This window comes from Muscardinus avellanarius (genome assembly GCF_963383645.1).
Source record: "Muscardinus avellanarius genome assembly, chromosome: 12".
NCBI classification, from domain to species: Eukaryota; Metazoa; Chordata; class Mammalia; order Rodentia; family Gliridae; genus Muscardinus; species Muscardinus avellanarius.
Window position 1 is genome coordinate 3,956,054 of NC_137798.1, and position 22,636 is coordinate 3,978,689.

The window sequence follows — 22,636 nt, forward strand, 5'->3', positions numbered from 1 at the left end:
ATGAAAGAGGCTGGCTGCAGCGAGCTCAAAGAAATGATGAAAGGGTTAAAGATGACGCATAGATACAGATGGCCTCTCCCTTGGGAAGGAATCCTTCAAAACCCCACTACACTAAAAGTGACCTGAGATGTGAGGAAAGAAATTCAACAGTATAACTACTCGTGTTAACATCCAGCTAATAGGCTTCATTTCAACCTCTAAAATTGTTATAATTTTTTACGTATGTATACTTACAATTCTACTTCTATTTCAAGAAATGTTATACTGGTTTAATGTGTTTTTGTGTGTATTACATGTTATAATTTTATAATACTCATTTTGTTTTGTTAATAATTAAATTATTTGCTTATTTCTTGAAGCATGTACATTGCCTGGTTCCACAGAACCATAGAAAGCAAAAGGTGAGCTGTGCTAAAACATAATTAGCCTCATCAAGTATTTCTGGAGTCTCTGCCCGGCAGCAAAGCTTTAAGGCAAAACTGGTAATATTATAAGACAAAATTGCCATCATAATTTTCATTGCTATGATGACTTCCAAGATACGGCAAGTCATTGATCAGAAACAGCACATCATCTAAACCTTCTATAATTATATAAAACCTGTATTATCATAATACACATGAATAATCTTAATGTAGAAGTAAATATCCTTATAATTTTAAGTGTTTTATGGTACAGCCATAATGCAAACTATATTTATAGTCCCCCTTGTCCCAAAATGAGTTTGAAGTTGAAATCCATTAATATTTTATAATTCTATAAATGAATTTAAAATAATAGTTAAGAAAAATTAATGAAAACTTTTCCTTAGCATCTTTTACCCAAAGCCAGGTGACTGTCCTTTACTTTTTCTCTTTTTCTTTTACTTCTGGGATTGAACGGAGGGGCACTCTACCTCTGAGCTACATCCCCGACTCTATTTATTTTGAAACAGGGTTTCACTAAGTTGCCCAGGCTGGCATCAAACTTGCAATCCTCCTGCCATAGCCTTGCAAGTACCGGGACTGTAGGAATGCTCCACGAGGCCCATCTTCCTAAATTGTATTCAAGTATAATATGTAGCCAATAACTTTTGTAAGGTTACTTGCTCATCTATTCATTCTAGAATAATTTATGAATACCAGTCATGACTTTTAACAGCTACATGATGTTTCTCAAGCATGAAAGGTTAATACTAAGTTGCAAGATGTTTTGTCAATATTTTTGCATCAAATGATGTAGAAACATACAAGTGCTCCTGGAAATAGTATGTTTTATTTTCTTGTTCCAAATGTATCTCTGATTATAAAACAAAATTTTTGCCTACTTAACTGTTAGTGTAAAAATTTCCCTCTCAAAATTTTAAAACCAGATCGTCGGCATCATTATTTCACACACCTGCCATAACCTACAAACAGAACAACGGAGGTTGTGTTCTCTATAAAAATTCCAATTTTATGTGCTCATGCCATTTTATCCATCTTCTTAAAAGCTTTCACAAATTAAAAAAGGACTAACATAATTTCTATGGTTCTAAACAATGACCTCGGAGAACATGAAACTACTTTTCAGGCCAGGATTTAGTTGATGTATGAATACGAAAGCACACTAGTTGGTGTTTTTGTTTAAGCACAAACACGTGAGGTCTGCTGATTTGGGAAAAGATATGTATCTGGTTGTTAACAGCTTAAAGATTTTAAAATGAAACTTACATTTTCAGGTAACTACAAATCTTAGATCAAAATTGCCTGAACTACACAGATGTGATACAGAGAGGTCAGATTTGTTGAAAAGTTCACAAATTGAGATGTAAAGAACTGAGAACTGACCCAAGTTTAACATTAACTATTTGCAAGTTTATGACAAATAATATGGCTATTCAATACTTTGGTTCTAATTCACAGAGTTGGCCCATGTGATCACTAATCCCCCTTCAGCTCTCATATTCTAAAATTCTGATTCTCTAGCATGTTTAACAATTAAAGCCAGATTTTCCATCCATTCTTGGAGCAGAAGAAATCCCCTGCTGACCCAGGTCCACGTTTTCTTGTACCAGGTTAAATGACAAGAGCAGGCCGAAATAAGAATAAGAACGTGGGATTTATCCCCTTTGTAAGCCACATTCTTAGCTTGGGCGCTCAGCAACAGGGCTTAGGGGCTAAACATTCTGAGGCGATGGCAGTGCAGTTCACCACACAAGGCCAAGCTCAGTGGTTTCCCAGACACTGAAAAGGGAAAGAATGTGGAAAGAAAGAGCAGAGACTTCAGATGATGGAAAGAATGAGAACATCTGAGAATCAAACGGGGACACAATAAAGACCTTAAGAGTGTGGAAGAGGCATGTGGAGGACTGGAGCGTGGAGACCTCTCCTCACAATGCTACCAAGCCATCTCTGAAAACATTTTATCGCTAAGAGGTTTAATGAGAGAAAATCAGATTATTGATGCTTCTTTAAAAATGCAAAAGCTAAAAGTGAATCTGTTTTATTTGTGGGAAGTTTAATTATTATGCCATTTCATTACAGACATGTTTACCTCACCCTAAAAGTTAAAGATGTTCTTTATTATTTTTTTGAAAAAAGAATCCTTATTGTCACAGTATTTTAGGAAATTATTGTTAGTCTTTATTTAAATTACTCAACGAGTTCATCATTATATTAATTAGTTAAAACATCTCTAAATAAAATATTGAAGTTATAAATGTCCTCAATTATGACTCCCCTTTCATTAAGAAAAAATAGGAAACCAAAATCTCTAATCAAACCATTAATATCTATTTCCTTTCAGGCTTTGCATATACATATTACATAGTTATAGTTGACAAATGTTATTTTTACATTTTGTATACATTTCCAATTCAAAGTACTATATTGACAAAGTCCATGGGCTTGTCACTTTTATCATCCTCCCATAGTGTTAATTGGGTTAAAACTGTGTAAGTTGCTTTGGAATTCCTTTATTTGAAATCATTTGTTTGTTTAGCTGGACATGGTGGCACATACTTGTAATCCTAACATTTGGGAGGCTGACACAGGAAGATCGCAATTCAAGGACAGCCTCGACTACTTAGTGAGGTCTTTTCCAACTCAGAGAAACCCTGTTTCAAAATAAATAATAAAAAATGGGGCTGGGGGTGTAGCTCAGAAGTAAATGCGCCTGGGTTCCATCCCCGGTACCACACACAAAAAAAAAACTGTTTGGATATGAAATGTCTCCCGAAGACTTATGTACTGAAATTTTGTTCTTCAATTTAGGAAGATTCAGAGGTGAAGTTTTTGAGAAGTGACTGGATTAAAAAAGCTCTGATTTCATCTGTGGATTAATCACTGACTGGTGAGTAGACTACCAGGAGGCAGTATTCACAGTGAGAGGTGGGACTTGCTTGAAGGAAGTAGGTCCCAGGAGCATGCCCTGAAAGGGCTTTACAGCTTTACTTGTCTCTGACCTTCCTGTCTGTCTGTCTCTGTGTGTCTGTCTCTTTCTTTGTCTCTATGTTTCTCTCTCTGTGTGTTTCTGTTTCTTTCTCTCTCCCTCTCCCTCCCTCTCTCTCTCTCTCTCTCTCTCTCTCTCTCTCTCTCTCTCTCTCTGTCTCTCTCTCTGCTTCCTGGCTGTGATGAGCTGAGCAGCTCTCCTCTGTCACACCCTCCGCCTCAGCCCCAAACCTCCAGCCTTAACTCAGGCCAAAACCAATGGAGCCAGCCAACCATGAACCCAAACCTCTAAAACCATGAGCCAAAATAAATCTTTCCTCCTCTAAGATGTTTTCTTCTGGTATTTATCACAGCAATTAAAAGTTGACTAGCACACATTTGTTGTTTTTTTCAGTTATGAACTCATCGGTCCCACCATTTCCCTTGCCCCCTTAATTCTGCATTGTAATCACCCAACCCTCGATACCCCTGCCTCCGTTCACACCCATTATCTCCATTTTTGGAGGATGACTGAGGCTTTTTTGGCCTGGATGACTGGGGCTTCCAACCTCAGCTGGGCTCTCTTGCTTGTCCACTGCATGGTTCGTATCCTCACAGGGTCCACTCGAGTCTTCCCCACCCTTCTTCAATCCCTACACTACCCTCTCACCCTGATCATGCAGCTGAGCTCTCGTTTCCAGAGTTACCTTCCTCACTTTCTCTTCCTCCCCAAGCCCGCTCTGCATGCTCCGCCCTTCCTTCCTCTCACCCTGAGCCAGAAAAAGGACATCTGGGATCTTTCTCCAGGTGTTACCCCTCCATCTTCAAGTTTACCATCTGTCCTACATCCTCTCATTCCTTATCCTAAAACAAACTGATGTAAATGCCACATTAATAATGTCAGTAATAATAATAACAAAAAATATGTATACAGCATTTAAAATGTTTCCGTTCTTAGCAATGTGGGTATATAAATCAAATCTTCATAACAACCATATGAGGTAGATAATCATTATAATTATACTCATTCTATAACTATGGCACAGAGAGATAGATTTACCTAATCAAGGCCAAACAGCTAGTAAATGCAGTGATGAAATCCAGACCCCAAAAGTGGCTTTTAACCACTCTACCCCATGTATAGAGACTTATATCACAGACTTGTAACTTGTAATGTAAAGGAGAGTGGGTTTGGATGACAAGATGAGCAGAGAATCCTGTACAGCACCCAAAATAATTAAAAGCAATTCTCTGAACTAGGATGGAAAAGCCAGGAGTTAGAAGTGCCAGAGATCATTTGCCACACGAATAGCAAACGATGAAGAATGGCCACGGGTGTGGCCTTACACAACTGCTTCACGAGGCCCCTGAGCACCCGAGTCTCACAGGAAGTTTTGGAGCTCCGGCTTCATTTCACCGTATCTGCTCCCCCAGCTCCTAATGGCTACCTCCACTGATAGGACAGCACTGTGCCACTTACAGAAACATGGAATCCCACCCCCTCAACATGGAATCCCACTCCCTCAACATGGAATCCCACCCCCTCAACATGGAATCCCACCCCCTCAACATGGAATCCCACCCCCTCAACATGGAATCCCACTCCCTCAACATGGAATCCCACCCCCTCAACATGGAATCCCACTCCCTCAACATGGAATCCCACCCCCTCAACATGGAATCCCACTCCCTCAACTATCATGACCAGGACCCATGTGCATCAGCAGCTGCCGCCAACAGTCCACAAGCAGAATGAAGTCAGTTTTCCAGCCGTTACTGACAAATCCATTTTGGGATCCAGATGTCTCCGAGAGTAGCTGCCAGAGGCTCTAAATCACCCTTAGTCATTCTTTTTCATCTCTAAGACTGGATATGGATTTGACTCTTAAATCACATTCAATGCAATAACCACACATTACCTCTTTTACCAAAACCAGCGATCTAGAAAGGATATTTTCTTGCAGGAGCAAGAATAAGATAAAGGTAAAACGACACAATTAGTCATTTCCAGAAGCTATCATTCAGAAACCGTATTATCTGGTATCTGGTTGGTAGATAATAGATTTGCACACACACACACACACACACACACACACACACACACACACACACACTTATCATATACACATTGTCCTATAAAGTGTTATTAAACTTACAAAAGCAACTTTTAATAGAAGACTTAAGCCAACTAATATCAAGTATTTATGAAGCATACAATCTGAGCTTTGGACTCCCTATTTCATAAATAACATAACTTCTTATCCAAAATAAATATGCCAAGAATCACATTACCTAGACTACTTCCTTGATCAATCGTCCAGCACTACTCTCTTGATCCTAAAGTAATAAAACAAAATATCTAAGGGACTAAATGATTTGCTCAGGGTCACACAGAAGGCGACTGGTAAGACTGAAAGGGCTCAAGTATCTAGATTCCCGACCAGAGGTACTAAGAGGTCCACAAAGTACAGTGGGTTTTACAGAATTTGAAAAAAGTCACATGGAATACAACATGAATCTACAGGCTACTATATAACACTGAATAATTAAAACATAAAGTCACAGATCACTGCCCTGAAAGTGTTGACTATAAAACATCAAATTATGAAATTCAAATTTAAACAGGAGAGTCCAAATAATAAATATTCATTTGTCTCATGACGATGACTGGTTACAACAAATCTATTTTAATTAACAAAAATAATAAACCCCAAGTACTGGGATTACAAGCCTCCGCCACCATGCCCGGCTTACAATTAAACTTTAAATATAAAAGGCTTACCACATTTTCCTTGATCTTTTTCAACTCCTCATCGATCTCCCTCAGCCGATTTTGCTGATCCCTTTGCTCTTTGGTGTTCCGGAGAACCTTTTCTCCTGGAGTTACTTCCACACTTTTTTCATCAAGGTCATGTTCCTAATTTAAAAAAAAAAAAATCATTTAGAGGCTGGCAATGTGCTGCTATCATAGATGCCTCCAAAGCCGGTGAGCCTTGAGCGTGAGCTTGCTTCTTAAACAATATTCCTTCCCTTCAAAACCATACTCAGGATTCTTTAAAATCATCCTGTTTGAAGGAGTAAAGGTCCAACTGCACATAAAACAGGCAGAGAAAAAAAAACTCAACTTCTGCGATCATCTAGAAAGCAGGCGGGCACAGTGAATAAGAGCAAAGTAAAACCGATGCTCTAAGCACAGCCACCGGAATGAAAAGGTGTGATAATAACACCAGATGCTGGAGCATGTGGGACGGGCAGAACGCTCACCTGTTGGGACAACTTAGAAAAACTATGTGGCCGTTGCTTAAAAAGTTAAATGTCTGACCTACAAACCAGAAATTCCACTTTTGTGAATTTGCCAAGGAGAAATTAAAATACAGCATTCATACTTCGTACATTAATGCTCAAACATTGAAAGATTGAAAACAGTTGTTTGAGTGTCTATCAACAGCAGAATAACAAAGTCTGGTGAGCTCCAACACAGGCGGGAGATTTACTCAATGCCACAGAAGTACTGGAGACTGGAAGGCAGGAGAGACAGCTTGAGCTATTTTCCCCTTCTTCTCCCTGTTTTGGTACTTCAGTTTGGGCAGTGATGAATCCCTGACGTGCCCAGAGTCTTTGTAGAGTCAACTAAATATTCTTGTTCAAAGACTATCAAAGGCAACTCATCTCAGAAAGCTACAGGACACAGAGCAGAGAAATGCCAGGTATCGCTTTTCAATGGGAGTGTTTGATTTCCATCCGTCATAAGAGCATAGGTACGAGGGATAAAGAAGCCATCCTATCTTAAAACCCTCACATCTCACAGGAGCCATCGTTTCCTGAAATGACTGCATAGGCAGAGTCCAGGCACCCAGCACGGGGCATGCCCAGATACAGGATCTCTGCACTTAGGGAAGCCAAGGGTGGCTTCCCATCAGGCCTTTGTAATTCTCCCAATCCAAGAGATCATTTTTAGAATAAGCAAAATTGACTCCTAACCTTGTTAGCATTCCAACATTCATCCGAATGCCGGGAAAACAGAGTTAGGAGCCGTAGAGATACAGCTCAAATGATTATGACAAAGGGAGGAAGGCTTGCTACCCTTTGCCCATGCCCTCGATTATTATGACTCCAGATGACGGCCAGTTCTTCCACCATGACTCCAGCTCTCCCTGACCTCCTCCTTTTCTTCCCCATCCGCTGTTGCTAGTCTCTAAGTGGCCCAACACCCCTTGTCACCTGCTTTAAGTCTAAAAATAATCCCTTCATTTAATCATCTTCAGAAACCAAGCTGGGCACTCCTTCAGGAGTCTCCTTCAGAGAGCCTTGCTAAGTTGCTGAGGCTGGTTGAACCTATTCTCCTGTCTCAGCCTCCCAAGTACTGGGAATACAGGTGGGCACCACTGTGACCAGTTAATTATTCTACAGAGCCTGTCACCGGCTGGGTCATTTGCCTGGTGGTACCAAAAGTAGGTGGAAACATCTTTCAAGCAGATTGTTTTAATCATTTCTGGATTACTGCCATGAAATGAAAAACACCTTGACTGCATCAGAACTTAACAGAAAAAAAAAAAATTAACTTCAAGATAATGTGTAGAATACATACAGGTGGCAAGAGCCATTTCCAAGATCCACTGAGAAGGCTCGACAGTTTGGCACTGGAGACAAGGACCTGGAAGTAATGTGTATCTCTCGACCCAGAAGCCCACGCGCCTGTGGCCTGCTTCTGTAGTTTGGGGGAGCACACATATGGCCAGTAAGAATTCTGTGCCTGTGACTAGCACACATTTAGAGTCCTAGATTCCTGTTCTTAATCACCGTATGAAGTGAATGTGAGGTGAATGGACTCCGTGGCAAATCCCCGTGCAAGTCAACAAAATGACATCTTCCAGGATCGCATGTCAACAGGGCTCTATAGTTACCCAATTGTAGCTAATGTTGAGACAGTGAGATACCAAAATAATTCAGTATTGCTGTCAGCAGCAGCATTTTGCAAGAAAAGAGATGGCTACGGCTACAGTTTTCCTTAATCAAATGTTAATTTTTTGGTGGTCTTACCAAATTGTATACAATGGAAACAATATATTAAGAAAAAAAATTAAAGAGGACCTTTAGATCTAATTGAGTTTGTTGATCTGAGAACAAAGAAATGTCTCTTTCCAGAAGCCCCTCCTCCAACCAGAAAAAAAAATCTAACCATGAACTGGAATCCTAGATTTAGTAAGACTGATTGCACGAGAGATGAATAAACTACAATTCTTCACAAGAGCTAAATGGGATAGAATTTATTATTGAATCCAGTTGGTAAGGATTTAAGAAAGTGAATGCTTATACAACTCCCATATCGTGGGTTTTTCTGGAGAAGGCTGGAATCTAATATATCTACAAATAAGAAAAACTAACATCACTCAGTGTTATGGTAGGATTTACAATATGTGGAAAGAACCGATTTGTTAGAGAGTTAGGAGATGAATATGGAAAGCTATGCACAGTTAAACCACAGATATTAAGAAAAAATTGCTTCAATTAGTCCTCTTTTACTAAGATGAAATGAAAATAAAAAGCAGATGTAAAAACAGCAACCACACGGGCATCGTGAACACTGCAGCAATGGCAGTAATATACCATGCTTTCTTTTGGATGTGACTACATGCTTTGTCGTACCCAAAGGAAATCAGCTATGAAAAAGCCAAATGCTACTTTTAAAAGGTTATAACTGTCATAAAGTTAAGTGGCAGGCCAGGATGTCTAGAGGAGAACATCATAATGACCAAGTTCATGAGGGAAAGAAGATTTCTAATCTACCCTTTTTACAAGAACCAACACACCCTTAATCTCCGAGCCAAAGTCCTTGAATCCCTCAGACTATTGTGACTTGATTACATTTATCATCTTTGGTTTATATGCCTACCATTAGATAGTTATCCTAGACTGGTACATCAGAAAGTCTGTGTCTTTCAACTTGCTCAGAAAACTGTGGACGACAATATGGAATGGTGGAGACTGCAGCAAAGCGGAGAATCTCTGCCTCACAGAAAATCATCTTTGCTACTCAGCTCAACCCAGAACATCAGTGGGCAAGCAAGGAGTCAGGTCTACTGGTGCTGCATTTTCTGATTTTCCAAGAGAAACCAGAAATGTGGATTTTTATATGAATTTGCCTAACTTTTAATGTTGGCTACAAATATTTGTAAACACTTTGTGGGCTTTCGCCATGTGTGAGTTTAATTTGCCCCATAGGCCACCAGTTTTCCATCTTGCACCAGATGCTGGCAATCTTCTGTGTCTCTGACCTCTTCTGCCTGCTGCTCTAGTCCCCCTTCCTGCCCCCGAGTCTCGCTGACATTCCTCTCTCTCCTCTGCACCACCACAGCACTGGAAGCCTTCTCTGCTGCTGATCTGTTTTGTCTCGTACCACAGTGCTACATGTATACTCAATACCTCCCATTAGAAAGTAAGTTTCTAAAATAACTCACTACAACAATATTCATTGATCAAATTCTCTGTCAAATACTATACTAAGCACTTTGTGTTTAGTAACCCATCAATTCTTCACAAGAACCCTGAGGAATAATACCATTTTATAAATGAGGAAAGTAAGGTTTGGAAAGCTTCTAATTAATGCCCCAGTTCACAGAACTGTTAGATGGCAGAGTCAAAACCTGAAACAAGGCTTTTGTGCTCCCAAGTACCATATTTACCTGACTTTTCTTTAAGTCCCCTACAACTTCATACATAAAGCAAGCATTCAATGTTTGATGAGTTGATTGTTTAAAAATAGAACTACTAGCCGGGCGTGGTGGCGCACGCTTGTAATCCCCACGCTTGGGAGGCGGAGACAGGAGGATCGCGCATGTTCGAAGCCAGCTGCGCTGGCTTAAGAGACCCTGCTTCCAAATAAAAATATAAAGTAGGTCTGGGAGAATAGCCCGTAGGTAGCAAGGGTTTCCAGGAAACCCAGTACCACCAAAAAATAAAATAAAATAAAATAATAAAATAAATAAAAATAGAACTATATGTCCCACCTAAAAGACATTCTGAAGGAGCCTCAAGAAAAATTACTAATGAGTACATGTTTTGCCAAAGGGCTAAAAATGAAAATGAGGTGGACTATGCAGTCTGAGTCCTGTGGTTCAGCGACAGATGGGAGCCCATTGGTGAACTCATGGGTGCCCAGGACTTATCCAAGGTACTTTTCAATGTACTTACTCAGGAAGTATTCAAATCCAAAAATAATATCCATAAAATAATTGCCGTGTTAGACTTTTTGCCTTGAAAGCACAATGTGCAATGCCGGTTTTAGTCAGAAATGAAGGGATGCCAAGACGAACGGGGAGAAAAGCTCAAGAGACATCCTTTTATACACACACAAAGCTTACTTCCTCTCCACAACTATGATGTTACATTTCTGTTTCTACATCCAAAGGGGATCCCAAAAGCAGTTTTATCTTTGTAAATATATGTTGTTTCATGTAAAAATAGGTAATCTCGGTGTGTAACAACAAAGGAAGGTACTGATTTTCTCTTCCATTGCTTTTCAAATGTTTTATCTGAACCACACAAGTGAACTCTGAGAATGTGACTTAGGTGATGATGAACTCTGACAATATCCACGCTTTAACTACTAGTGGCCTAATAAATCTCTAAATTCTCGGTCTCTCTTTCAAGAATAACATCTGACAGCCAGGAAAAAGTCACTTTCTATCTTTAAGACCATTATTTAGCTTTGCTCTCCTTAAAAGCTAAGCAAAAAAAAAAATCAGCTGAAACATGAAAGAACAAAGGATATCTCTGGACAATTTTATCGCCTCATCTTGACTTCTTCCTTTGAAAAATGGAAACCAGTAACACAAATCAACTAGCGTAACACATGTTAAAGTCCTGGGGTACATTTGGGTGGGGCAAAATCACTTTGCTTTCCACACACTCATAATCCACCCAGAAATCAGTGGTGGACGTTTAGCACCACCACTGCTGCCTCGGAGTGAGAAGGGGCTGCGCCTGGCCCATAGAAACACGAGATGGCTCCAGGAAGGGGCTGCCACACTTGCAATCCCAGTACTTGGGAGGCTTAGCCAGGGCGATCTCAGGTCCAAAGTCAGCTCAGCAACTTAGAGAGGCCCTCTGCAATTTAGTGAGACCCTATTTCCAAATAAAAAATTAAATAGGACTAGGGGTATAGCTCCTGGGCTCAATCCCCAGTACCACACAAAGGAGGGTGAGAGGGACGGAAGGGGGAGGGTGGGAAGGAGTGAGCCGGTCACCAAACTGTTCCCTTGAGATATCTTGACTCTTTCCTTTTCCCTGAGTTAGTTTCAACTGGTGTAAAGCCAGATCCCTAACTTTCAATTGGTAGCTGGCAGAAAGGACTCACTATAAATCAGAATTACTACCTGCAGGCTACTGATATTTAAATCTCTTAAAAGACCAAGAAAATGACAGCTATCTAGAGTTATACAGAAAGTGATTTGGTAAAACTGGTAGACAGGCAGCAGAATAACAAAAGACCAACTATTTCATCTACCACCCAACCCCAAATGAGATCCCATAAAGTACTGCAACATAAAGGGAGGGCCAGGAAAGAATTCTACTTCCCAAAGCTGTTAATCTACCAGCTTTATAAGAGAATACTTGAGAAGGCTACTGAGAAAAGAAATGTATTCATTAAAAAAAACTATTGTAGCCGGGCGTGGTGGTGCACGCTTGTAATCCCCGCGCTTGGGAGGCGAAGACAGGAGGATCGCGCAGGTTCGAAGCCAGCTGTGCTGGCGTAAGAGACCCTGTTTCAAAAATATAAAATAGGTCTGGGAGTGTAGCCCAGAGGAAGAAGGGCTTCCAGGAACCCCAGTACCACCAAAAAAAAAAAAAAAACCATTGTAGGAGAGAAGTCGTCAGCATACTAAACTTCACTCTTGTTATTAAAGGAGCTGGAAGAATGTGACAGAATACAAGACGGGTAATGACAGCCGCTGCTAATATCTAATACCTGGAGATAAGAGAAAAGTAAAGCTCTCAAAGGATTGAGGGGAACTATCAATTCTCTTCCCCCTGGTCAAGAGTGAGTTTAAATCATAAAGTTATAGTAATAATTAAATAAATGCTTCCTCAGTAACCCCATCCAATAAAATCACCAATAAAAACAGAGAGAAAGTTGGGGTGACCAAGGGAAAATGCCCACTGCTGTGGAAGCTACGATTCCTGTAGCTGAGGTCGGGGGAGGCGACTGGGAAGAGACCTCTTGAGTCGATGAGTAGAATGATTGAAATAACGTGAACCAGCTTTAACACACATAAGCCTGAGTAGTCTATGTGCTCCTGAGTTAGGTATACCTGGTCGTTCTGATTTTCACATCTTGGAGAAAAGCTGGAAATTGTTGGGAAAACTGCAGAGAGTTCTTGGAGTCTTGTATCAATTTCTGCAAGCTGCTGGTGCTGGGCGGCTGCGAGTGTATAGCCTTCTCCTGGGACCAGCCAACCAGACTGATCGCCCTAAGAGGAAACAAGGGTTACCAGGTCATTCCCACACTACTTTTTTCCAAAACATACCTTTCAGACTGCTACACCAAAGCCCAGGACTTTGCACAAAAATAAATTAATGCAAAACAAAACAAAAAAAAACACAAAATTAACACTGGGATAGGGAAAAAAATAATAATTTTACAGTTTCATTATCTGCCAACTGTGTGTAAAATATCAACTTATATTCTTTCTTTTTTTTTTTTTAGACACAAAATAATTTATTACAACACAGCTTCAGCACACCTATGTACAAGCAAGCTGACTACCCTACCAGGGGACCTTCTTCCTCCCCCTCGCCCTGCGGACCTCCTCTATCAGATCTGTCAGATACTAGATCTCCTTGGCCAGAGAATCTGCCTTCTCCTTCAGAGCCTCGTTCTTCTTTTCCAGCTCCTTGCACTCGCCAGTGAGGGCCTCCTGCTCTGCCCTCTTCTTCTGGCGGTACCTGGTGGCCGCAGTTTTGTTTTGTTCCATCTTTTTGCGTTTCTTGTCCAGCTTCTCCCCCTTTACTTTTGCTGCCACGATCTTCTCCCCAGGAGGGTCATAAGGTTTGGGGTGGGCAGAGCCACCGGGGACACATGGAGACGGCAGGCTCTGGATAGGAGAGCCACCAGAGGCAGAGGGGCTGTACTGGGGAGAGCCCCAGTAGGACTCGGGATTCATACAGATGCCACTGTCGTTATCTGAGGGGGCATCTTCCTCCTTCACACACAGAGGGACCAGGACAACGGAAGCACTGGAGTCAGGCTTCCTATCTCCTTCTGCAATATCCACTTCACTGCCGAGCTCTAAGCTGAAGGAATGATCTGGAGTGGAAGACAGAACCCCTGGGGAGAGGGAAAGAGGCTGCAGGAAGGTGAAGGGGGCAACCTGGTCTGCTTCTGTTAAACTTTCTGGGAGATGGCCAATTGGGTTCACTGCCTGGGGGGTGGGGGGGCTCCTTATTAGTCTCCTGGACCAAGGGGGCAAAGAGATCACACGTGTCATATAATGTGGCCAAAAGCTCATCTGGCATGGTTTCCAGGTCATCTATACCCAACAGGGAATCAAAGTCAAACTCCTTCAGATCCATTTTTTCCAACATCCAATCTGTCCCGGAGAAAGCATCCTCCTTGCCGGTGTCTGAGGCACTGGCCCACCCATCCACAGCCAGCCATTCGGAGGAGCCCGCCTTAGCCTTGTCGCCGGAGAACTCATGAGGTTTGAAGTGCTTGGCCACCTCCAGGTAGTCATCTAAGAGACCTAGGCTTTCTTCAGCCCCCAAACCCGACGGGTCAAAGGGGGACGTCAAGCCCCCACCAACGTCTCGCTGCTCAGAGCTCATCTCGGTCATGCTGTGGGGTTTGGCTGGAGTCGAGGAATGTGCTTAATTCGAAGGTGTCTTTGTCGGTTACAGCAACGCTGCTGCTGGATGCCGTGAAAAGCACCATGGCTTGAGCCGCTGGGTGTGCCGCCGCAGAGCCTGGTGCTGCTGCCGCCACTGCAAGGGTCAACGCTGGCGCAGGCACTGCTGCCTCTAATATGCCATGGCGGCCGCGAACCCTGCAGGAGGGGAGGAGGGTGGGCTGGAGCTCGGAGGACTACATCTACAGGAAGGCGGGGCAGAAATCTCAACTTATACTCTGAGGGAGGAGTGTTCCCCTATCTCTTAGTTTCATGGTCTGGTTCTCATAACATTCCATTTCTGTATTTTAGGAGAAAGTTCAGTGATATGTTGAATAGGAAGATATCAGGTTTATCCAATAATATACATGGTATTTTCAAATTGTGTTCTGATTAACAAAACTAATCCTACTTAAGAATATAGTATTGTAACCAAGCAACTGAGTCTCAGCCAATCATAGCAGCTGCACTTCTAGTCAATCAGAGGATGAAAATGGTCAAAACTTGACCATAGAATTCAAATGTCACTGCAGCCAATTGAGTTGTTTCATACTATGCCATTTCGTTTTCTTTGGCTATGATATAACCTATGCATGGTCTACGGAGGGTGCACATTCTGAACCATCTTCAGCATAGAATGTTACCAAATTCTAGAGCCTTTTTCTTGGGGGGAAAAAAAAACTTGTTGAATTTATCTGGTCTGTCTGTCTTTTAACAGTTCCTTAAAAGTAACATAGGGTTCATAAAGTTGGCTGCTTGAGTCTTATGAACTTAAATTGTCATCTCTTTTTTATTTTTATTTTTATTTTTATTTTTATTTTTTTTTTTTGCAGGTCTGGGGATGGAACCCAGGGGCATTCGACCTCCGAGCTACAGCCCCTGCCCTATTTTTTATTCTTTATTTTGAAACCGGGTCTCACTGAGTTGCAGAGGGCCTCACTAAGTCACTAAGTAGCTGAGGCTATCCATGAACTGTGATCCTCTGGCCTCAGCCTCCCAAATGCTGGGATTACAAGCGTGCGCCACCACGCCCCCGCTATGTCATCTAACTCTTAACAAACAGTAGTTTCATACTGCCTTTTTATTTTATTTATTTTACTTTATTATTATTATTATTATTATTATTATTATTAGTGTGTGTGTGTGTGTGTGTGTGTGTGTGTGTGTGTGTTACCAGGAATTGAACCCAGGGGCACTCTACCACTGAGCTACATCCTCGGCCCTTTTTATTTTTATTTTTGAAACAGAGTCTCACTAAATTGCCCAGGTTGACCTTAAACTTCTGATTCTCCTGCCTAAGTCTCCCAAGTAGTTGGGATTACACCATACCCAGCTTCATATTATCTTTTAAATACTATCCATACCATTAATTCAAAAAATCTTAATACTGAGTCAGGAGTGGTAGCACACACCTGTGATCCCAGCACTTGGAAGGCTAAGGCAGGAGGATCACGGGGACCCAGTCTCAGAAACTTAGCAAGGCCCTCAGCAACGTATTGAGACCGTTTTCAAACTAAAAAAGAATAGGGCTAGGAATGTAGCTCAGAAGTAGATGCCTCTGGGTTCTATTCCTAATACACACACACACACACACACACACACACACACACACACACACTCATACTGAGATCTCGTAAAGATGTGCCCTCAAGAAAAGCCAGAGGATCCACGCAGCCCTGGGTTAAGACCTCCACACAGCAGCCACGAGCTAGCTGATGCTGAGTGTTGGCTCCCACTGGACTGGATGTCCTACCCCACTGGCCACAGGTATCACCAAAAACGGCACCACTTTTGTACCTACAGCCAAACTCTATCCCCTGAACCTCCCTGCCTTAGGCTGGGTTACCTAGAGGCAGAACCTGAGAGTCCTGATCAAATAATTTACTGAAGGGGTGTCTTTGGGAACGAGGCAGACACGCTAGGACAGGGCACATAGCCAAGCAAGGAAGTGCAGCTAAAGTCCAGCTCCAGTCTGATCCTTGGGAGGCACCACTAAGCTGATCCCATCTTGAAATGAGGGGTCTTGGGTGAGGCAGGTGTACACTGCACCGTTTAGCTCCTCCTTTGGAGAATTTCACTGAGCCCAGTGGGAGCTAAACAGTGCAGTGCCTTTGTGAGACTTCACATTTATACACAGTGCACAGCAAAGAGCTTATGTGCACTAGGCAGTCAGTGTGTGTGTGTGTGTGTGTGTGTGTGTGTGTGTGTGTGTGTCCTCTGTGTGTCCATTTTCTAGCCTTGTGCTTGGTAAAGGGACATTGCCAGCAATATTCACCCCTCAACAAGGGGACTCAAAGCCAGACACAGGGCTGAGTGCTTCAAGGAACACAGGACGATATGTTTCTTTGTGGAAGTAACAATATTCTTTTATAACAATATTATCTTATAACCTGAATAATTATTATATATTTCTAGTAAGGTATTAATAACATGATGAAAATCAAAATTAAGATGTAAAGAAGTCAGCCAGGAGTGCTGGAACATGCCTGATGCCTATAATCCCAACACACCTGGGAGGCTGAGACAAGAGGAGCACAGGTGCAAAGCCAGCAACGCAGTAATTTAGAGAAACTGTGTTTGAAAATAAAAATAAAAATAACAAGGGCTGGAGGTGTAGAGTATTCCTGGGTTCAATCCCTGATACCACAAACACAAAAACAAAAAAAAAAAGAAGTATAGAAGTAACTATCAATATTCCCATACCTCAGAACTGGACAGCCCCGAATCTCTTTCATCTATGTCCTTCAAAAGTTCAGCCAGCCTTTTCTTCTCTCTGTCAATCATAACCACTGGGTTTCTTGAATTTTTGGCCAACTACAAAAATTTATTAGTGAAAAACATTAAATACTCAAAGTGATTCAGAGTTCAAAAAAATAAAAAGGCATCTGTAGAATAAATACACTAAGGTACAATTTGAGATTAGGCATTTAATATTTGCTAGGTAATTTTGTTTTATGACAAACTTTTTATATGGGGCCATTCTCCAAGAAAAAATATTTCCATTATAAGCAGGCCCTCTTGTTAACCACTTCAACAAACATTTTAAATAATAATAATGTGAACAATTTCAAATTTCTCATATATATACAAAAATATGAGAGATTTTAAATGCTCGTGTTTAATTTTGCACATGTATATATGCAAAAATATATTTCCTGAGACATTTGGAAGGACCCTTCTTGTCACTTACTTGTAGCATATAACCACGGAATGAAATTGCTTTTAGAGGAATAAAGAGACCCAACCCTAAAGAAAGACCCACCTAGGCTTGAATGTTTCCATACCACATATTTGGGTAAATCACTTAAACATTCTCAGCTTCAGGTTTTCCAAAAAACAAAAAAAGGGGGGGGAAGAATTTTTTTAATTTAAAAAATGTCTTGAATGGAATTTAAATAAAGATTCAGTTACTAGTATTAAATTGAGAAAGTACAATCTATGGTAAAGCTGCTACCTGTGTCAACCAGAACTGGGATATGGGAGAAACTCTAGTTTCTTGGAAACTAAACAACACATCAACAAAGAATGAATCAGCACAAAGATGGAGACAGATCAAGTTGGAGAAAGAAGGCTTCCCAAAGAAGATCACATGAACACTGGACACGGAGCACAGAAGAACCCAGGACACCTGGGAGGCTGAGACAAGAGGAGCGCAGGTGCAAAGCCTGGCAGGGGTGGGCTCACAAGTCCAGTCGGCCTGGAAAAAAAATGCCCACTGTGAAGAGGAATCAGACTTGCTCTGCGGGGATCGCTTCTCTCTCCTCCTGCTCCTCCTTCACACTCACCAGTGCCGTTTCCCAGCAACGGGCTGCCCTTGTGGTCCACTGTTCACTCTACTTACATGCCTTGCTCTAAGTTAGTTAACATTCTGGTCTTATACAGGAGCCCCTCGGCCCTTGATGAACCTGCAAGAGCATGGCTGGACCCTAAAGGAGGGAGCTCCATCAAGAGCGGTGGCCAATTACCAGCAGGCTCAGGAGGGACAGACACCCAGCTGGCTTCTCCAGGACCCGTGCTGCTCTGCCGGGAGCATTCTCCATTTAAAATTTGGGGTTAATTTTTTGTTTTGTTTTGGTACTGGAGATAGAACCCAGGGGCATACTTTTTTTTATTCTTTCTATATTGAAACAGGGTCTTAACAAGTTGCAGAGGGCCTTACTAAGTAGCTCAGGATGGCCGAGAACCCAGATCCTCCCGTCTCAGCCTCCCAAATGCTGGGATTACAAAGCATGTGCCACCACATCTGGCACTATTTAAAGTTTTAAATGCACCAGCTACATAAACAATCTCATTGCTTTAAAAATCCAACTTTATGCCGGGCATGGAGGCACACGCTTGTAATCCCAGCATTTGGGAAGCGGAGACCAGAGAATCGCTGTTCACAGCCTCAGCTAGTGAGGCCCTCTGCAACTTAGTGAGATCCTGTTTCAAAAATAATGATAATAATAGTAAAGACTAAAAAATAGGGCAGAGAGTGTAGCTCGGAGGTACAATGCCCCTGGGTTCCATCCCCAGTACCGCAATTAAAAAAAAAAAATCCAACTTTATTAAGCTGGATGTGGTGGCACCCACTTGTAATCCCAGTACTTGGGAGGCTAAGACAGGAGGACTGCAGTTCGCAGACAGCCTCAGCTACTTAGTAAGGCCCCCTGCAAGTTAGTAAGACCCTGTTTCAAAATAAAAAATAAGAGCTGGGCGTGATGGCGCACGCTTGTAATCCCCGCGCTTGGGAGGCAGAGACAGGAGGATCGCGCAGGTTCAAAGCCAGCCACGTGCGCTGGCTTAGGAGACCCTGTTTCCAAATAAAAAATGTAAAAATAGGTCTGGGAGTGTAGCCCGGAGGTAGAAGGGCTTCCAGGAACCCCAGTACCACAATAAATAAATAAATAAATAATAAGAAATAGGCCTGGAGTTGTTAGCTCAGAGGTAGAATGCCCCTGAGTTCCATCTCCAGTACCAAAAAAAAAAAAAAAAATCAAACTTTACTAATAAGCAATTTAAAATCTAAGAAACTATCCAAAGCTATTAGCTAAATAAGCATTTTTTCAAATTACAGGAATCAGACTATTTCTAGGTTGTAAAATAAATGCTAGTTGTGGCTAGAATTTGTTTTAAAAAGGGAGAGGACAGGACAGGACAAAGACAAGACGATACAGGACATCACAGGAAGAGGAGGATGTGGTGGAAGAGAAGACAGCGAAGTACTGATTCAGGAAATTTTTCATTCAGTTATATATATTGTTTCAATTATGTATATATTCATCATGGTAAAAAAAAAAACTTTAAAATCCTAACTGTTCTATTACCATTTTTGCAGCTCATTAGGCACACGCTCTGGCTCCTGAATGTATACATACATACCTCAATGTTTCGCCTAATGAAATCGTGGTTGTGTTTACCCCTGAGCTCAGTCTTTTCTGTGTTTAAGAAAGGTTTCTTTTCTGCTTTGATCAATGACTCGTTTTTTTCCACATCATAGGTAAAATCTAATATTAAAAAAGTTCAAAATTTTTTATAATTACTATTGTGGATTATATTTAAAAACTCACTTTAAGCATATGTTTAAGTATATAGGAAAACATGCACAGAACTAACTTCTCTATTCCAGATTCAGAAATCTAAACTAGATGGAGATTTTTTTTCCTTAAGAAGATAAATGTGCTACCAAACATTTGAATGACTTTCCTGTTGAACTTCTTGTGTTATTAGTCATGTGTCAACCTTCTTGCTGTCGATTCCTTAGGGGTGGTAGGAGAATTTCAAGTCATGCATGTAAGAAAGAAATCTCTGATGTTGAGAATAATTTTTTGGGGGAAGGGAGGCATGATGTGGGGAATATGGGGATTTGGACCTAAGGGAATTCTACCTCTGGACTAAAACCCAGTCCTATTTTATTTTTAAACAGGGTCCTGCTAAATTGCTGAGGCTGGCCTCCAACCGTGATCCTCTTGTTTCAACCTCCCAAGTACTGGGATTATAGGCTTGTGCTAACCTAGCTGAGAGTTTTAATATATCTTTATTTTTATATGAAGCAAAACTTCCCCTAAAGATCAGAATCCTTTCGTACTAGTCTATTGATTTGCCATCACTCTTTCTCAACAATAAACCTTTTGTTCAAGATAGTCTGTTTGTTTGTTGTTTTGTGGTACCAGGGACTGAACCCAGGGGCATTCTACCTCTAAGCTACATCCTCAGAACTTTTTGGTTTTTATCTTGAGACAGGGTCTGGCTAAGATGCCCAGGCTGACCTCAATTTGCAATTTGCCTGCCTTAGACTCCCAAATTGGGATTACAGATGTACCACATTAAGCCTGTTTTTTAAATGAAGGTCTCGGTATAAGTAGTCTGGATGTCCTACATTTATATGCACAAATCATTAGAGCCCACCTCAATTTTTCGGTTTTCCTCAATTATTGTTAAGAGCCTTAAATAAACTTCGGAAACATTCTGATCTTGAGTGCTCAAAACAAGAGTAGAAGAAATCCTGTGGACTCCTATTACCTTTATTAAACATCTTGTTTTCACTGCATCATGTTTAAAGTTTTTAAAACAAGACCCTATGAACCCTTCATAAAAGTTCTAAAAATATTCACAGTCTTCTTAAACGACAAAGCTCACTCTACGAAATAAGGACAAACTGCCACATTAAAGTGGAACTGGAAAAAGACGCCAGCCAGCAACTCAGTGCAGACTGTGTTTTACTTAAAGTTGCCTTTGTTTTATAAAAGAAGTTACCTCAACAAAAAGAATTAAGGGAACCAGTCAATTGGTGGATTTACAGCTAATTATCAAGGATTCAATATAGATCTAACCATTAAGGAATCAATTCTGATGAAAAGAGAACTAGGCCAAGAGTAAGATCTTTGAATTTAAGTTATTTTCAAACAAAAGTAAGCCGGAGTTAAAAATATATATATATATATTTACTCAAACTTAAGTTAGAGATTTCTAGCAAATAGCTAGCTGCAGTGGCCAACACCTACAATCCCAGATACTGCAGGAGGATCTCAAATGCAAGACCAGGGTGAGCAACTTAATGAAACCCTATCGGATGAAAAGTAAAAAGGGCTGAGGGTGTAGCTCAGTGCACAAAACCCTGGGTTCAATCCCCAGTTGTACTCATAAAAAAAAAAATCTAGGCAAATAAACCTATGCTTTACAACTGGTGTTGGACTTATTAATCAATCACTGAATTACTTTGTAAACAAACTACCAATAGGTGAAATATGAGCTATTCGGGGGTGTAGCCATCTTAGATATAAAAATAATACTTTTTCCCATAAATCAAGTTGCACAGTCTTCTAAGCTGAAATATGAAGTGTATATATCCACTGAAGTTTCATATATGCTTAAACATTAAAATAACTAAATGTAATGAATGCATCCATTTCTACATTTATAACACAGTTTCTTTAAAACATTCCGCTAACAAGTTGTAGGAGAAAAAAGCATTCGATTATCTGGCCAGATTGCCTTTCTGGTAATATGCTCTTCCCCCTCTAGCCTGTGGTGATAGAGCAGGCGCTGCCATGTTCCCACAGTGACCCCAGCCCTTGCTGGACTGGACAAGTGACTGAGCCAGGGCAGGCACCTGACCCCACCTGGGTCAATCCATCTCTTCTCTGGGACTTTGTAACTGAGCTGCCCTATCAATGACTAAGCAGAGTATATGCTTTGGGTTTTTTGTTTTGTTTGGTTTTGGTTTTGGTGGTGGTATTGGGGTTCCTGGAAGCCCTTCTACCTCTGGGCTACGCTCCCAGACCTATTTTTACATTTTTTATTTGGAAACGGGGTCTCCTAAGCCAGCGCGCGCGGCTGGCTTCGAATCTGCATGATCCTCCTGTCACTGCCTCCCAAGCGTGGGGATTACAAGCGTGCGCCACCACGCCCGGCGAGTATATGCTTTTGGGAATCAAAGAAAGCTGTCTATAGCTAAGATTCTTCCTCCTTTTCCCCCTTAAGCCTCACTGACAGCTTTTCCTTTTTAACTCTTCTATAAATTTTCAAATATCTAAAAGTACAATACAATGAACTCTCAACAACTAGCTTCCGCAAGGATCGGCCCAGAACCACTTGTGCACCATCTTTAACCCTATTACTCTGCTCATCTCTGGATAAAATCACACCCTATCTTCTCATCCATGAATACTTCCGTCTGTAGCTAGGATTCCCCTGTGACGGTATCCACAATCACACAAAGCACAGCTTACCTTGGCTGACCTTCTGCATATGGTTTTCATATTCTTCTGGAGGGACCTGAGTGTGGAACACGGAGAAAAAGCGGTCCTCGTGTTCATGGTGAGAAGGATCTGCAGATGGGAAAGTCGCCTGGTCACTGCTCACAAAAACAAACACTGTCTATGC

General features: G+C 41.4%; 1 protein-coding gene and 1 pseudogene across 2 annotated transcripts in view; both read right to left on the reverse strand.

The window, feature by feature from the left end:
- Window positions 1–22,636, reverse strand: part of FSIP1 (fibrous sheath interacting protein 1) — a gene marked incomplete at both ends in the record, with an annotated part of 168,353 nt that overhangs the window by 112,173 nt on the left and 33,544 nt on the right. Inside the window, 5 exons of the mRNA XM_080707946.1 lie at window positions 6,172–6,306; window positions 12,701–12,859; window positions 16,976–17,086; window positions 19,634–19,758; window positions 22,483–22,581. Coding sequence (XP_080564072.1) covers window positions 6,172–6,306; window positions 12,701–12,859; window positions 16,976–17,086; window positions 19,634–19,758; window positions 22,483–22,581 — 629 coding nt within the window. The remainder of the gene's footprint in view (window positions 1–6,171; window positions 6,307–12,700; window positions 12,860–16,975; window positions 17,087–19,633; window positions 19,759–22,482; window positions 22,582–22,636) is intronic.
- Window positions 13,157–14,222, reverse strand: LOC308271238 (cyclic AMP-dependent transcription factor ATF-4-like; annotated as a pseudogene). Its single transcript has one exon. The product of its transcript is annotated as a cyclic AMP-dependent transcription factor ATF-4-like (transcript).